The sequence below is a fragment of the Paramacrobiotus metropolitanus genome, unplaced genomic scaffold (genome assembly GCF_019649055.1).
Source record: "Paramacrobiotus metropolitanus isolate TYO unplaced genomic scaffold, Prichtersi_v1.0 Parri_scaffold0000007, whole genome shotgun sequence".
In the NCBI taxonomy this organism is placed as follows: Eukaryota; Metazoa; Tardigrada; class Eutardigrada; order Parachela; family Macrobiotidae; genus Paramacrobiotus; species Paramacrobiotus metropolitanus.
The window spans coordinates 2,421,544-2,438,658 of record NW_026570227.1 but is presented as its reverse complement, the minus strand read 5'-3'; the positions used below and the strand labels follow the sequence as shown (position 1 = coordinate 2,438,658).

Below are 17,115 nucleotides of genomic sequence, written 5' to 3'. Positions count from 1 at the left end.
CAATATTCTTTTCAGTTAAAAATGAATAAAAAGACTGCGGTTAACAATACTTCTGGGTAGCCAGACCAAAGCGGGAACCCCGCCACAATGTTAAACAAGTATACAATCTTCTTTCGTAAAATACAGACGAAAAATCAGAAATTAAAATAAATTAAATTAAATTTATGCGACCAACAAATCATTCAACTCATACTTCGTTAAATTAACATGGTATCAAAAAATAATTTCTGACTTACGATGGAAGGCTGTCCAGCAGTATTAGTCGAAGTTCGGATATTAAATTAGATTAAGAAATCAAGCACAGAACGGGGTGTATTGTAAACAGCACCAGCAGCTGGGTAGCCAGCGCGCAGGGTTCCCTGCGATACAGGTCTACATGACAAGTATACCACAAATTGTTAGAGACAGCCACAAGAATTTGTGAACCTTTTGGCAAGTCGAAATCAATTTGTAATACGCTAGTCAGCTGTAATGGGATCAAAAATAAATTGAGCAATTATCATACAACAAGTAATCAGTAAACAGGGGCGCACCTGGCCCAACACTGATCTTGCGCAGTCCAATCTGGATTCCCAAAATGCAGGCATCCCTGCACTATAGATGCATCAGTAATGCCACAAAAATTATCAGTTTTTACAATCCTAAATTCAAAAACAAACAAGAAGGAAAGAACCAAAACTCAAAAAAAGATATAAAGCCCTACCATTTTATCGTTTAACCGTCGCCGTAAGCTCAAAGTACAGAGAAACGATCACGTGGTTTGGAATTTTGCTATTGGCGGTGGGCAGCCTCGATCTAACTCAAAATGCAGACCCACCAATCAAGATCGCAGAAACACGAAGTTTGTAAGTCGCTGGGCGTCGCTTAGACCCGTTACAAGGTACGCCCATGTTGGTAACGGTTTTCGTCGACGCCCACCGACAGACATCGAGCGAAAAGCGACTTACAACGAAGCCCAGCCAATTGAGACTTGGTACGCCTATTTTTCGCTTCGATGTAAGTCGCAGATACTCGATGTAAGTCCGCGTTTTGACTGTGCGCATCCTTTCTATTTAACACTTTATGTTAACCGTAAGCAGCCAGTATGCGTACTGCCTGCTACGTGCATGTGTACAATACGGGGTATATACGTGCATTTGTACGGGGCATTTGTACGGAGCACATATCGTTAACCAAATGAGTCTGGAATTAAATTAAGGACTACACGCGACCAGGTCGTATATATATATACAGGTCGTACATATATACGAAGGTCGTACATATACCACACAAATAGTGGTGCGAAATTTTAGAAACGGCAAAGTGTCGACGGTAATTTATTTTTCCACGGTTAATTAACGGTAAAGGTTTTTCGAACGACATTTTTCAACGGTAAATTGAGACGGTAAAGGTATTCATGGCGGCAAAGGCAAAGGTAAAGGTAAACTTGAAAAAGGTAAAGTGAAAAGGCAAAGGGGCGGCAAAGGTAAAGTAGGCCGACCCGCTTGAAACGTGTTAACATTTCAAAATTTGCTGCTAAATGGATTGTCAACACTGTTCAAAGCTGGACCACGTTGTTCGTCGAATTAACCACACAAATCTAAGACTGAAACAGGCGATGCTACACAAGTCAAGCGCGTTGCAGCCGGCACTCATGCACGGAAAAGAGTTTAATGGTTTACATCTTTACTTAGGTTGTTCTTCTGTTACTGTATAAGTCGGGAAAACAGTTGTTGTTGGCGGTATCGTTGATAATTTTATTCGATTTGCTCGATATACATATAACGGCGCGTCGGCGCACAATAAGCTGCTAAAAGACGAAAATAAATCTCTAAAATGCCAGCGTGCAAAAAATAATAACACACTTAACGAGATATTTCAGTGATTTTAACGTTCTGTAGCGCAAAGGTTTATGCAGTCGTTAATGGAAGCCGTTGTCTGCAGAAACATAACCGTCGTCAAGTTTCGAGGTAAACTGCCTGTAAACTGCCGCTCATGATAAAACACATGTGGACAAAGCAGCATACGAAAACTGTAATGAATACACGGAATACAAAACCCCGAACTGACTACTAGCGACTATTTTGCAATAAATACGGTACAAACATGGTTACATTAAATATGCAAACTTCACATGAACTTCCACAGTTACATTGATACAAAGGTTACTTGTAGGCAGCAACTGTACAGTGCGTAAAGCAAACAAAGTAAGCCTGCTCAGCCTCGCCAAATCCAGATCAATCATTTTCCATTGTTCCCAAGATACCTGGTCATAAGAATTTCCAGCACGTGGATCTATCCGTTGAAATTCATGCAGTACCTGACAATAAAATGGTGGATGCGAATGAAATGTTGTAAACACAAAGCGGCAAGCGAATAGGCACCGATAGTCACTTCAACGTTAACTATGTACAAACTTTCGCAGACTTCTTACGGTGGGAATAAGCCGGCTTTGGTGATGGAAACTTGCTGCGTCCACCGTTCTTGTATCAAACAGCCGCCAGCACATAGTCCAGTCGGATCAGGAATGGAGCTCCTCGACCGTCAGCGTCGGACAGCTGTTATCTACCAAATTCCACCACACTTCATAGTCATCGAGAGTTTTGATTCGCGCCTCCGAAAGCTGCAGTTGCACCGCCCACCTGTCACATCCTGGTGTGAACGTCTCCAGCATTCCTTCGTTGTTGCTGTAGTACTCGTCGCTGACGCTGCAGTTTCTGATACCCAACGTCTTTCCCACCGACGCAAGCGTTGATAACTCCGTAAAGAATGCCATCATTAATCCTCTGGGTTGCAAGCGAACAGTTTTCATGGATGGATTGTGCTCATACAGTTTCCTACAAATATTAGACAGCAGTATGGTAGTGGGACGGGGATAATTCCCGGCGATCATAACATGCTGTAAAAACCGTCAATCGATTGTTCTTCTGCCGTTCGGGTAACCGATAACTGTGTAGCGAGTGAACACGATCATCGGTCTCCAACAAGCCAACAGGCACGCCGCGTCCGCATAACCAAATGAGCTGCGGAAACACAGCAAGCGGTTTACAACCGGCAGCGATGTGAGAAGTATATTCCAGCTGCTGCATACGCTACGAAGAACGCTGTGACTGCGCGTCTCCTGACAGCCGAATATTTCTGCCATAATTTCAACGGGCAGATGCTGGATGCTGCTTATTATTTCCGCGAGGGAATTTTTCCGGCGTTTCGTTATTCTTATGTGCATCTTCAATCTAGCCAAAAATTGCTTTGTCGGCTGTAAGGTACGATTGGCGTGCATCTGCGGCTCTGGTAACCACAACCGATTTTCCAAAAGGTCACTCTCATTCAAGACACCTTTCTGCAACAAAATTGCACACTGCTGCAGTTAAGGAAAGCGACAGGTACATCGCACCTAATTAGTGTATTGCAACGGCAACTTCTAAGCTGCCACTAGTGGAGTGGGTTAATCCACCCGTACCACGATAAAACGAGGTTTGATGGTTCGTCGGTGACCGTCGCTGATGTTACGAGTTAGCGAATTACCCAAAAGTCAGTTATGCAATTGCGAACATGTTAACCGATACCGGCGCGATTGTCAAAGTGCACAAACATTTTTAATCAGCCGAAAAGTCATTGGGGAAGAGCAAGGGCAAGGGCAAGAACAAGAATGATTTCAGAACATTCAGACAGTCTCAGAAGTCTAGAAAATCCACGTTAGAACTGGTCATTTCGTACAAGTACACATTCAGATGTTTCCGGTTGAACTAGCACCAATGAGATGTACATCTTCACTACAGATCTCATTTGTACGGCTACATATGTACATCAGTACATGCATGAAAACTTTCGCTTTGGAGTCCCAAAATCTTTTTTGCATTGTTTTATGCCATTCTATAGCCAAATGATTTGTATACATGGGCGATAAAACCATTTGCGTGAGCAGCATCTGGTTGAGGAGACAGATATAGCTGAAGTACTATAATCTAAAAGTTTAACGCGCAGCGGTGTACCTAAAAGTCTCATTATTATCGATTTTCTTCAAATTTTGAGTAAAGGCGCACCTTAGCATGAGGACCGTTTGTACACCGAACTAAATTTTGAAATCATCGAAAGTCATTTCAAAATTTCAAAAACATGGTGGAAACTCGGTTCGGTTTAAAAACGATTTTCATGCCGATGTGAGTTTTTGTGCATAATATGAAAGTGATCGGTTTATACTGAGACTTTTCGTACACCTGAACGCGTTTTAACTTTTGAACACCATCACTGCCGCAACGGCAGAACCGGATTTTGCGCGCACACGGCAACCTATACAAATCTTTTGGTTAGAGATTCTCATAACAATGATAACACAATATGCAACAGTGTAAGGGACTGCGCGAAAGTGAGTTTTCGTGCATGCACTGCCAATTTGGTACAATATACCGGGTCGCATCCCTTAAGTAATTTGATGAGCATTGTTACAGCAACATTTCTGTTCTCCAACAAACCAGAAATCAATTTCTGTATGGCTTCAGTCTTCACTATGCACATTAGTTTGGTAATTCTCGAAGCGACTTTTAATAAGTAACAAACAAAAATTAACACGAGTATGCTGTATAAGTGGTTTTCAGTACAAAACAACAAATATTACCCTACAACGATTTCGCGGTTTGTCGACTCACATAACTCCATGTCGTGTCTATTTGGTTATACAAATTAAGCTTTTCCTGATATGAGGCAGTGGACAGGCATTCGGCGAATGCGATTTTCAGGGAGTACGATTAGAGTCGAAGTGGCATACACTCGAACTCTAACGATGCGGTAACTGTCGAGATAAACCGAGAAATCGGTCATCAGTAGTTCTCCGGGATGCCATTTCCACGGTTCTTTAGAACTCAAACGAAGGAGAACTTCCACGGACATCCCTTCTTCATAAACTGGAAAACAGTGAATACTAGTCAAAAATTGTACCGACAGTAACTGCAGAGGTCCGGTGTTGCCGTCCATGTAGTAAATAATAATTACCGTACATTAATTTCCATTTCGCTAGTAGTGAACCAGGTGAACAAAATGACTTTTGGGCGTTTTTGAGATGCCGGTTGTATGGGAAGCGGTCACTGAGGTACATCCCGTGCACTCAGCCTTTCTGAGTAGCAGCCCCGAATGCCCGCGGCCGGGTGTGCGGGAGCTGGCTATCAGACCGATCCCGTGCAAGCCGAACCTCCCCTTTATTTAACAAGTAAAGCAGACACCGCTTGACAAAGCCTCCGCGCAAAGGGCGGGCGGGACGGGAGAACAATTCAGTTTAAGCATCAAAATGACAAATGCAGCCGCAGCTGGAAGAAACTTTGAAAACCAATCGCTTGCATAATGAGACATTTCTGATTAAACCAGCGAGGTAACTGTTACTAAGGTGACAGGCACCGGGATTGTATATATGCAGTACTTCTATACAACTTCCGCTCATGGAAATTAACCATAATTAAATACAATGATTTAATTATACATTAATTTCCATTTCGCTAGTAGTGAACCAGGTGAACAAAATGACTTTTGGGGTTTTGAGATGCCGGTTGTATGGGAAGCGGTCACTGAGGTACATCCCGTGCACTCAGCCTTTCTGAGTAGCAGCCCCGAATGCCCGCGGCCGGGTGTGCGGGAGCTGGCTATCAGACCGATCCCGTGCAAGCCGAACCTCCCCAAACAACGGCCCCAAATTAATCCTTGGGATAAAGGGATATGCCAGTCAGAGGAACGTCCGTGCGAATGTACGAAGCATTTGCATTTGATGTCCAGCGACCAGCACGCTGAATATCTTCAAGCGAAGTAGCGTTAGCAGCTGCGCAAGAGGCTGCTCCGATCCTAAAACTGTGCGGTGTGTATAAATGGATGTTCGAAACTCCACTTAATGCTGAAGTCAGCATGCGAACAAAAGCTGATCTGGATACAGGCAAACCGTTTGAGGAAACGAACAAAGCGCGGTGTGCGAATATTTTAGACTTTTTCTCAGTGTTAAATATTGTCGCAATGCCCGTACTGCGCAGACCGATCGCCCGGTGGCTAGCAGAGAAATTCGGCATCCTTCATGAAATTGGTCGCATTTCGATGATCGCAGATTAATGATCACTTTCCCTCTGAATAGTGAGACATCGGATAAAAATAAAAAATGGGTGCTAGTTGTCGGGATAATTTCGCCAATGCGTAAGAAACCAAAAAAGCACAGGGTAAACATGCTCCAGTAAAGTCGCCTATCGTAGGATGATAGCGTCTGAGAATTAGCGATGTTAATTTTAATGATTCGCATGTGGTCAATGGTGATTGGCAATCTGCGATCTACCGTTGTACCTCGTAGACGCTTATATCCAGTAAGACAATGTCTTAAACTAAGTGAATTAGAGTCAAAAGTGGAACCACTTTCTTTAAGTAAATTAAGAACCGCTGACAGATAAACTTTCGCGGATGAATAAGGTAGACCTCTCTCAAACAGATACGCAATATAACGTGAGACTGTAGACTGAGTTATACGAGAAAGGGATAAACGGAATTTTACACAAAACTCAAAGAATTTATTGATTCCACTTCGATAAGTTTTCCTCGACGAAGGCGCTATATGATTAAAGCGCAAATTGTCAACAACAATATCAAGAGATGCTAAGGATGCATGAGGTGATAATTGTACAGATCTAGAAGCACACTTTCGGATACCAGTTGCGGCACGGAATCTGCATTTGGCGCTAGACTGATAAACCGCTCCATCTGAAAACGCGATAAAGCGTCAGCAATATTGTTATTAATACGCGATATGTGCTTAATTGTCATAGTGAAATTAAGCCGTGCTGCAATGGCCACCATGCGCCGCATTAATTCCAAAACAATCCTGCTGCGTGACCTGTAGCTTTCCCAAGCTTGTGAAGCACGGAGGTTATCGCAATGAAAGATAACTTTTTTACCGACCAGTTGTGCTCCCCATAATGTCAACGCGACAAGTATGGGTATCATTTCTAAGCACTCAATGGAAAAATGTGCATCATTAATGTAAACTGGCCAGCGTAACCGAAACCAGTGACCATTAAAATAGCCCCCACACCCGCGCGTGGCTGATGCGTCGGTAAACAACTGGATCGCATCACAGCGTGTCCAGTTAATTTCTAAAAATTGTGCAGTGCCATTCCATTTAGGAAGGAATTCCAGCCACCAGTCAATGTCTTTTTGGAAATCGTCGTCGAGGTCAATCTCAAAGTCGGTTGTGCTCTTACTCAGAGACAAACTTGCAATTAACCGTCTTGTAAAGAGTCGTCCGACAGGTACACATTTAGAAGCGAACATAAGGGAACCGATCAAACTTTGAAGTTCAGTACGGTTGCAAACAGTCTTTTGTTTCCACACACCAAATAGCAAAATGATATCGTTCAACTTGCCATGCGGTAAGCTTAAAGTCTGAGCAACTGAATCAAGTACAATGCCGAGAAATTTTAGTTTTGTTGACGGGCCTTCTGTTTTTTTAGTAGCAAGCGGAACTCCTAGCGAAACGCAAAGTTCGGAGAATTTATCCATGAGTTCAGAGCAGAGTTGCTGATTAGAATGTGTTGCAAGGAAAAAATCATCAACATAGTGTAACATGAACTTATGCCCAGTAAGATGCACAAACACCAAATGAACTGCATCCGAAATTAAACAGAATAAAAAAGGTGAAAAACGCGAGCCGAAAGGTAGAACAATGTCGAAGTAAAAAAGGTCATTGCACTGGTAGCCAAGCAGATACCAATAGCCGGTCTGACTGGCACAAAACGCAACGCATGCTGAATATCAAATTTAGACATAAGAGCACCTTTACCCAATTGCAGGAGAATATTCACAGCATCGTCGACATTGCAGAAAGCTAAGGAATAATCCTCTTTACTAATATAATCGTTCACACTGTGTCCGGCTGGGCGCGACATATCCATGAGAATGCGAAATTTCCCATCCGGTTTAGGTCTTACTCCGAGCGAATTTATAACAAATGTAGGAAAAGGCGGGCTGCTGAATGGACCGACAGAGTGTAATAGCGACACTTCTGAATCAATTTGCGACTGAAGATGCGTAGCATAAATACGAGCAGATGCAGCATTTGGTGTGCGCATACTACGCTTCGGACCACGATAACCAATGTCGGCGCCATATCGTAAGATGTTCAGTAAATATGATACGAACTGTTGATCAGGATGTTCTTTAAGGAAATGAGCGAATGCATCTGCCTTCAGCGGGGTTGCGATATTTTTAGGAATTACTGCTGTGCACTTTCGCTTTGCACTGTGGCTCTCGATGTTCGCGTTGACCGCAGTTTGCACACCGATGTTGGCGGCCGTATCGGCAGAGCAAGCCGGTAGTACATTGTCCTTTATTCCACAACTGGCAGATTTCGTCAGGTTTAGGTCCCCCGTTGCCGGCGGGGAAGTTGAGAAACGACTGCCCAACCCATGAAGTCCGACGATTGCTGGTAGCACTACGCAGCAATGGACATTCCGGCCGGATGTGTCCGTATTCAAGGCAGTGAAAACACTGAATAATAGTTTTGCCCACACCGACTGCAGGTTGATCAAAATCAAGCCCGAGTGGTTGTGACAAGTACTCAGCATAAGCGTCATCATTTTTACGAGACCACTGCATGGCGTCGTCTGGGTTGCGACAAATCGCTAAACGGAACTGGCGGTCATAAGCAAGCCACTGTTCAGGTGTAATTCCTTTAGGCGCCGCAATTTGGGCGATGTGGTCCATATACTTGGTCATCGGTAGCCACAGTTCCGGGTATATGGCGCAACGGTACATCTTCAGCACATTAAAAGCTCTCGACCACTGGTGGTGATCGCGAATCTGCTCAATTTTTGAGGCATTGCTCTTGGAACTGGAGGAAGCATGCGGGGTGCGGTTGTTCAATAAAAGGTCGTTAAGATTCACGAATTCCTTTTTACTGAATAACTTGAACAGGAGCGCATTATCATCAACCGGTGGTAATAAAGTCTTAACGTTTTCCGGCAACGATTCCAGGATAACAACGGCCTTACGGTTAAGAGCGGCAGTAGTATTATTACTACTAAAGTCAATGCCTTTAGTGCCGTCTAAAGTGAAATCTTTACCTGGCTCTGAAACTGGGGAAAGGTGTTGGTCTTGTGAATGTGGTAAGTCGGATTTCCCGGCATCATGAATTCGAACCCGGCGCGTTGCTGGTGAAAATGAACGGGTACTTTGATCTGTTGCAGGGATTACTGTAGCAACAGAAGCCGAAAGGTCTGCGATTTGTTTCTTCAACTGAGCGAGTTCATCTGCTACCGATTTCTTTTTAGTTGTTCCGGTATTATTAGGTATGCTGCGGGTGTTAACGCCCGGCCTACTGGAACTGGCACGGCTGGTTCCTCGAGGTCGTCCGCGTCCACGTCCACGATTCGAACTGCCACGTATAGACGGCGGTCCCATGATTGAGAGTGATGATGAAAATTAACTGGTCAATAGTTAACCGATTATCGTAAAATGTCCGATTTGTAAAATTCAACAGTTCAGAACTCAGAACCATCAGAACCATTCAGAACAATTCAGTTTAAGCATCAAAATGACAAATGCAGCCGCAGCTGGAAGAAACTTTGAAAACCAATCGCTTGCATAATGAGACATTTCTGATTATAACCAGCGAGGTAACTGTTACTAAGGTGACAGGCACCGGGATTGTATATATGCAGTACTTCTATACAACTTCCGCTCATGGAAATTAACCATAATTAAATACAGTGATTTAATTATACATTAAAAACTTCAATATCTACCGGGCACTGTAAAAGCCGTGAATGGATATCTGTGTCGAATATCACTGCTTCAAATGTCACAAGAGCGACGGTTTCCAGTTGGTTTACACGTTCCGAGGCGATGATAAAATTATACACTATAAAAACAGACCAACAATTTTGATGTTAGGTGCATTTTTAACATACCTTTTAGACTATTGCGGTTAAGATGAGCAAACGCCTGATTCGCACAGCGAGAAGTATCATAACATCCTTACAAGGAGATCCATTTTTTCAGTGGTTTTCCCGGAAACCCAAAGTCGACAATAAATCCCGGCAGTTGAAAAACTCGACAAGCACCTGTCACCATTCCGCAGTGTTCCAGTCCATCTTCTCCTTTCAAATGTACGAGCAGTCTTTCACTTAGGTGACAGACTGCTTTGTGTTTATGGTCGTTGAAAAACATTTCGTTTGCTGTGATCATAATCTTTCCGCAGCTTTTGGATCGCGATCGACAAAACAGCTGTGCTGCATACTGTACTTGATATCTTCCATTCCAACGGTCGCTTCACTTGGTAACCCAACAATTTCTCGCAGTTTCAACAAGCCAGACTCACGGTTGTTTGGGTTACCGATGTCGGATCAACCAATCTGCAGCAGAAGCCTGTATAATGGATGATCATCAAAAACGGAATAATAATCAGGCAATCCGTAACTAATAATTACAATAAAGTTTCCTGGGCTTTGAACCAATTAATTATACGGCTTGAAATTTTATTATCAAGGTGTTACCTTAAGATTTCCAGGTGAGCAAATTGAATTATATGGTCGATTCCCCGCTCTTTGCCACATTTCAACGCGGAGTTAACGTTAACTGTAAATACGTCAAAAGTCTCTAAATGACTGACCTGCCTCCTTCTTATGCATGCCGCTTCATCGCTGGTACCACAGTTCAGTATTGTATATAATTATTGCTAACGACAAGTTCTAAAGGCGCTGAATTATTATTTGCGTTAGTGCAGGCTCGGAACGGAGCCGGTATTTTTGCAATCTGCTGTTCACTTGTTAAGTACAGCCACATCGATGAAGTCATATCGCCAGCAGCTAAAATTCAGCCACATCGATGAAGTCATATCGCCAGCAGCTAAAATTCCGCCAAGAAGGTGAACAAACAAAAATACGATCGTCGTCTTCATGAATGTATGTCGGTAACATGTTTAAAATGTGTATGACTCTTTGCGAGTACAGTCAGTACTAACCACGACACATGAAAATGAGCGCATTGTTAATTGGAGAATCGTTTGTTTTCTTCGCTGCCAGTTAACGATGACTGAATGTTACCGCTCTTGATGTTGGACCGGTATCACCGCTCTTGATGTTGGACCGGTTACTTGTATCAGTGGCTTTATGATGCAAATCCTGCATCGATACACCAGAAAACCGGGAGTCTGGGTGCCACAAAGTTTCTATCGGACCGAGCGATGCGATAACTACAATGGAAAAAGTTCAGTGCAGTGAGCGCTCTAAGCATTTTCTCGAATCAGGAAAGTTATGCACAAATCTTGTTTACTGCAAACGGCATTATGTCGTCGACCATGTATACGGTACGCCGTCACAATCATGAATTTCCGGTTGTATGCACTCAAGGAAGCAGTGATCAAATGTCGCGCTGCGGAATAGTGACCGGGATACGTCGAATTGTCCAATCGCTGGGCTTTCTCGTCGACTTCGGGTTTCCGCATAAACCGATGAAGACCTGGATTTCCTTGAACGAAATCGACGTTATTTGTTGCTACGATAATCAGCCGCCGGGCTATAATTACAATAATCTTCTTAACGGTACGTTGAACTTGATCCGTATAGGGGCGTCCATAGGTGGGGACGATTATATTCTCCCTTTCCGGCCGTTGTAGCCAGTTGGACCGGCAGCTTATAAAATCTTTGCTCCGCTCCGGTTATCACCACAACCAACCTCATGCCGAACAGCGGCGCTGACTTTTTACTTATGCTAGAAATCGTGAACGAATTTGCTTGCAGTACAGTATGTTGACAAGCTGAGCAGCTTTTGCATATTACTTATGGTAAAGCGAGTCAGACCTTTTATATTTTTAACGAATATTAAGTACAAGATCTATACTACGCGCGGCGCCCCATAGTTTTGAGATCTCTATAACCATAAAACTTCTGGAAAAACGGACAACGCCATTAGATCCGGGATAGTTCAGAAGTGGCCGGCATGTGTTTTTTTATGAAAATATCGAGCCGGCATCAAGCCGGCATCAAGACCAGATTGATCCAACCCATCTTAAAGGTCACCTTGAAACTTAGAAATATTTGCCTAGATACAATACAAAATACCAATTGACATAATTATTACACTAATTAAACCGAAAAATAAATAAATTATTGTACTTATTCAAACACTCGCGTTATTCAAAACATTGCTGCCGGTGTTGCCGAGCTCGAAACACGTTTAAAATCAACCGATATAAAATGTAAAAATATCAAATATAAAATCAATACGAAAAATCACTGGACGAGTGAGTGACCGAAACACTATCACCGACCACTGAGCGGGATCTCTACAAAAGTGGGTGACCGAGCTACTACCACTGACCAGTAAGAAAAATCACTAGACAAGTGAGTGACCGAAACACTATTACTGCCCAATGAGCGGAATTTCTAGGTGAGTGAGTCATCGAGCGGCTTTGCTCTTGCTCACCTAACGGGCTCTGTGCACTGGACAGTAGTTGTAGCAGGGTCACATCCTCACCTAGCGATTTTTCTCCTTACCAAGCGATATTTTTTACTGGACAGGTGGAGCTCGGTCAGTCACTCACCTAGTGATTGAGTGCGTCAAAAAATCGCTAGCTGAGTAAGTGACCGAGCTACCACCACTGTCCAGTGCCCAGAACCCGTTAGGTGAAAGAGTGACCGAGATACTACTACTGTCCAGTGCACAAACTCCGTTAAGTAATCTAGTGACCGAGCTACCAATACTGTCCAGCGCACAGAGCCCGTTAGGTAAACGCGTGACCGAGCTACCACTACTGTCCAGTGCATAGATCCCGTTAGGTAGATGGGTGACCGAGCTACCATTACTGTCCAGTGCACGAACTCCGTTAAGTGATCTAGTGACCGAGCTACCACTAATGTCCAGCGCATAGATCCCGTTAGGTAGATGGGTGGCCGAGCTACCAATACTGTCCAATGCATAGGTCCCGTTAGGTAGATGGGTGACCGAGCTACCGATACTGTCCAGTGCATAGATCCCGTTAGGTAGATGGGTGACCGAGCTACCATTACTGTCCAGTGCACGAACTCAGTTAAGCGATCTAGTGACCGAGCTACCACTACTGTCCAGCGCATAGATCCCGTTAGGTAGATGGGTGACCGAGCTACCAATACTGTCCAATGCATAGATCTCGTTAGGTAGATGGGTGACCGAGCTACCAATACTGTCCAGTGCATAGATCCCGTTAGGTAGATGGGTGACCGAGCTACCGATACTGTCCAGTGCATAGATCCCGTTAGGTAGATGGGTGACCGAGCTACCAATACTGTCCAGCGCACAGAGCCCGTTAGGTGAACGCGTGACCGAGCTACCACTACTGCCCAGCGCATAAACTCCGTTAAGTGATCTAGTGACCGAGCTACCACTACTGTCCAGTGCATAGATCCCGTTAGGTAGATGGGTGACCGAGCTACCAATACTGTCCAGTGCATAGATCCCGTTAGGTAGATGGGTGACCAAGCTACCAATACTGTCCAGTGCACAGAGCCCGTTAGGTGAACGCGTGACCGAGCTACCACTACTGTCCAGTGCACGAACTCCGTTAAGTGATCTAGTGACCGAGGTACCACTACTGTCCAGTGCACAAACTCCGTTAAGTGATCTGATGAGCGAGCTAGCACTACTGTCCAGCGCATAAACTCCGTTAAGTGATCTAGTGACCGAGTTACCAGTACTGTCCTTTGCATAGATCCCGTTAAGTAGATGGGTGACCAAGCTAACAATGCTATCCATTGCACAGAGCCCGTTAGGTGAGCGTATGACCAAACTGCAATATTACTGAGCAAATTAGAGCAGGGCCCGCTAAGTTCTTAATGGGTGACCTATCTAGCACCACTGTCCAGTCTTAGCATCCTTTTAGTTTGTAATGTGGTACTCTCGTGGGTGATTAGATTCGGATGGTTTTTCGCTAAGAAAATTTAACAAAAAATGACCTGTAAAGTCAAAGTAATTGCGTTCGCCTGCACGAAACCAAAACATCCATTTTTTTATACAATTTTTGTTATCGGGCTCTTCAGATTTATCCGTTCTAAGTTAACAATCCGTAAACCGGCCTAGGAGTTTAGAACCCAAGAAACGCGGAGGCGAAGCCGAGGCTGTTTCTTGTATAAGTATATTGTTGTATGTACGTCTTGAGTATACTGTATTGTATGTATTTTTTTATCCTTCATGTCGTTGATTTATGGTGCGCCGGCATTTGCGAAGGTTCTTGCCAAAGATAGCCACGAGTGCGAGCCATTCGGCCTCGCCTCCGCCCATTTCTGCTTTCTCCCATTACTTCCACACCTTACCCCTTTTTGGTCATGGCCCATACGGCCCAGCCATATGACATCCCGACCGAATTGTTGTAATAACAACTTAGTAGAAATACTAAGAAACGTTTAGTTTAATCAGCGAGCAGTGGTTAAACCTATCTATAAAAAAATCTGACCATAGAAAGCTATACGGGAGGCTACCGTATACATCGGGACAATCTATCAGTCTTTACAGTTTCCAGTTTTTTTCAGATCGTCGTAATGAAGGGTTGCCCGTGCAAGTTTTCACTCGTTTAACACCCAGTGGACCGCCGAATTGGCGTCTCGGAAAGCTTCGGTTAACTGGCTTCGGAGTGTGTATCGACAGTTGCGGCTTTGCCACGGTTTCATTGGATGCCACCTTAGTCCTTTTGGCTCTACCCGGGAACTGCATCCGCCTTCCTTGCATTACTTATGCCACATACCAAGAAAAGCTTAATTTATATGAAGAAATACGTTCTACAAAATGGAGTATGGTGAGTCGGGAAAACCTGTTTGGTCGCTGTGGTTTTTCTGCTGTAAATTTCGATTCGAAGCCCAAGTTAACAGTTTCCGCCGAAGACATAAATGCAGTCATCTAGTTATCGTTCCCTTGTTTTGTTTGGAAATTGCACAATGTTCACCAATGCGCCTGTAATTTGTAGAAAGATGTCTGGGATGAATATCTTCTATCAAAAAACCAACTGTCGTTGTCAACACTCAAAAGCCGTCCCGCCCAGTGGAGAAAACTCCGTTTTGCTAGACGGAAGTCGCACACAGAAAAAACGACAAGATGGTACTATTCCCCCGCTGCCAGGTTAAAAGGCATCCAGTTTCTGCCAAATGAAATTATGACGGAAGTGCTCGGCTGTCTGGATACACCCCGGCAAAGCGTTCTGCGTCGTGTGTGCAGCAGTTGGAATGTCCTTCTCACATCGTTGCCGGCTGTTACACGCTTACTGTGTTTCCGCGAATCCTGTCGTTACGCGGACGTAGCCTGTCTGCTGGCTTGTTGGAGGCCGATGATAGTGTTCGCTCATTTCAGAATTAGCGGTTTTCAGGACGGTCGGCGAACCATCGTAGATGGACGGTTTCTGCAACAAGTCGTGATCGCCGGCAGTTACGTCCGTCCAGCTACCATACTGCTGGCTAATGTCTGCTGGAAACTTTACGAATGCTCATACTACCAAGAGGTCAGGTTACATCCCAGAGGGTTGATGCTGGCATTCTTCACGGAGTTATCCGCTATTGCAGCGGTGTGTGAGACTTTGGTTATCAAGGACTGCAGCGTCATTGACGAATATGATATTGACAATATTTCCACACCCTGCGCTCCCGGATATGTCAAGTGGACGTGGACATGCCAGCTGAGGATATATGCGGCGCGAATCAAGAGCGTGTGTGACTACGAAACGTGGTGGAATTGGTTAGATCATTGTTGTCCGACGCTGACGCTCAGCGAGCTCCAGTCTTTATCCAGTTATATTACCTGCTGGCAGCTGATGGACACACGATCGGACCCAGTTAATTTCCGTCGAAAAAGCCAGCTTATTTACACAGTAAGAAGACTGTGGAAAAAAATTCGGAAAGGCACAAGAGTGGTTTTGTAGTGTGAAAAATAGGACGCACAGTGCATTTGCAACGAAACACCCTATAGACTGCAAATTTGTGCCAATAACTGTTGCGCCGTTGCAAAGATTTCAAGCTCTTTTGAGTCGAACCCACCATAAATAACAACAGAGATCGGTTACAAACTTTATTAATACGGTCTTTATTTACATGGTTTGATTTACTCGTATTTGAGAACTAACAGCCTTTCATTTTAAGGTGCTCTACGAATTTCAAAGGATGGATCCTCGTGCTAGCAATCCGTATGGCCAGCTGTCTCGGGAACAGTGGAAAACAACTAATCTAAACTTTGCAAAACTTAACAAGCTTACATTGCACACCTTACGCACAGTGCAACTACTCCCGCAAACTAACCCTTGCGTCAATTTAATTATAAATATTAACTTAAACTTAATGAAAATGATTTCTGATGAAATCCAACTATAACGGTAGCGTGTCCTACTTTCTTGCTGGACAATGGCCATCGGATTCCTGCCTGCTCGATGTGGACAATAGCTGCCTCACTCTTCCTCGAAAGGAGATGGACAGCCGTAAATAACATCCTGATTGCTTCGTGTCCTAGTTTTTTTAATAGTAGGTTGCTATATAAAGCCATTTGGCCAGACTTCCACTAATCACGTTTGCTTTCATAACTTTTTATTTTGCTGCTGTTGTTGGCTTAAAGCCGCACTGTTTTGTTGTATGTCGGTCAGAGCTACTGTCTTGGTCTTCGCTACGCCCAAAGGAAGTATATCTTCTGAGCCCACAATACTCTGCGATGCACACTGGTACACACACTAAGCACGCATTACCGTTCTGGACTGATCGCAAACCGACTCTTACTGGTAGTACGGGCCGTACAACCACAATCACTACAGTGAGTTTGAGCTAAAAATTTCCGCAACTAGGCGCTTTCGCAATTGCCATTGGCTGGCTAGCGCTACTTGCATAGATATACCGTATGCGTGATTTGTATACATACTAGTACAAGTAGCAACGCCAATGCACTATTGCCTCTCGTTCTCATCACAATAATGTAGAAACCTGAAGGATGCATTGATATGCTCGGAAGTCGGAATCGTAGCCGGCATTTTTTACATTCAGTTGTTAAAGCAATATCAATGAAATCATATCGCCAGCAGCTGGTGGTCCGCGCTATCAAGAAGGTGAATGCACAAATACTCGTATATCGTGAAAGCGCACACTCACAAGACTCAAAGAAAATATAAATAATGCTCAGATT

The 17,115-nt window shown here is 44.0% G+C and overlaps 2 protein-coding genes and 1 long non-coding RNA gene across 5 annotated transcripts; 1 reads left to right on the top strand and 2 right to left on the bottom strand.

Moving 5' to 3' along the window:
- Nucleotides 1-2,159: 2,159 nt before the first annotated feature.
- LOC129582418 (uncharacterized) lies at nt 2,160-3,398 on the bottom strand. The gene is made up of 3 exons (XR_008689624.1): nt 2,622-3,398; nt 2,414-2,544; nt 2,160-2,299 (listed from the first exon to the last, which is right to left on the bottom strand). It is a non-coding gene; the product is annotated as an uncharacterized LOC129582418 (long non-coding RNA).
- A 4,079-nt stretch (nt 3,399-7,477) lies between these two features.
- LOC129582223 (uncharacterized) lies at nt 7,478-10,723 on the bottom strand. Of its 3 annotated transcripts, XM_055473683.1 has the most exons (4): nt 10,491-10,723; nt 9,977-10,349; nt 9,060-9,856; nt 7,478-8,982 (listed from the first exon to the last, which is right to left on the bottom strand). In XM_055473683.1, exons 3-4 carry the CDS (start codon nt 9,123-9,125, stop codon nt 8,203-8,205), a joined length of 846 nt encoding a protein of 281 aa, XP_055329658.1. In that variant the 5' UTR covers nt 9,126-9,856; nt 9,977-10,349; nt 10,491-10,723; the 3' UTR covers nt 7,478-8,202. The 3 variants fall into 3 exon arrangements, with proteins under 3 accessions (XP_055329658.1, XP_055329657.1, XP_055329656.1); XM_055473682.1 differs by having other exon boundaries at nt 7,478-9,856; nt 9,977-10,362; XM_055473681.1 differs by having other exon boundaries at nt 7,478-9,856.
- A 210-nt stretch (nt 10,724-10,933) lies between these two features.
- Nucleotides 10,934-16,606, top strand: LOC129582275 (uncharacterized). The gene is made up of 4 exons (XM_055473764.1): nt 10,934-11,537; nt 14,499-14,761; nt 14,930-15,823; nt 16,092-16,606. Exons 1-4 carry the CDS (start codon nt 11,282-11,284, stop codon nt 16,317-16,319), a joined length of 1,641 nt encoding a protein of 546 aa, XP_055329739.1. The 5' UTR covers nt 10,934-11,281; the 3' UTR covers nt 16,320-16,606.
- Nucleotides 16,607-17,115: the final 509 nt, after the last annotated feature.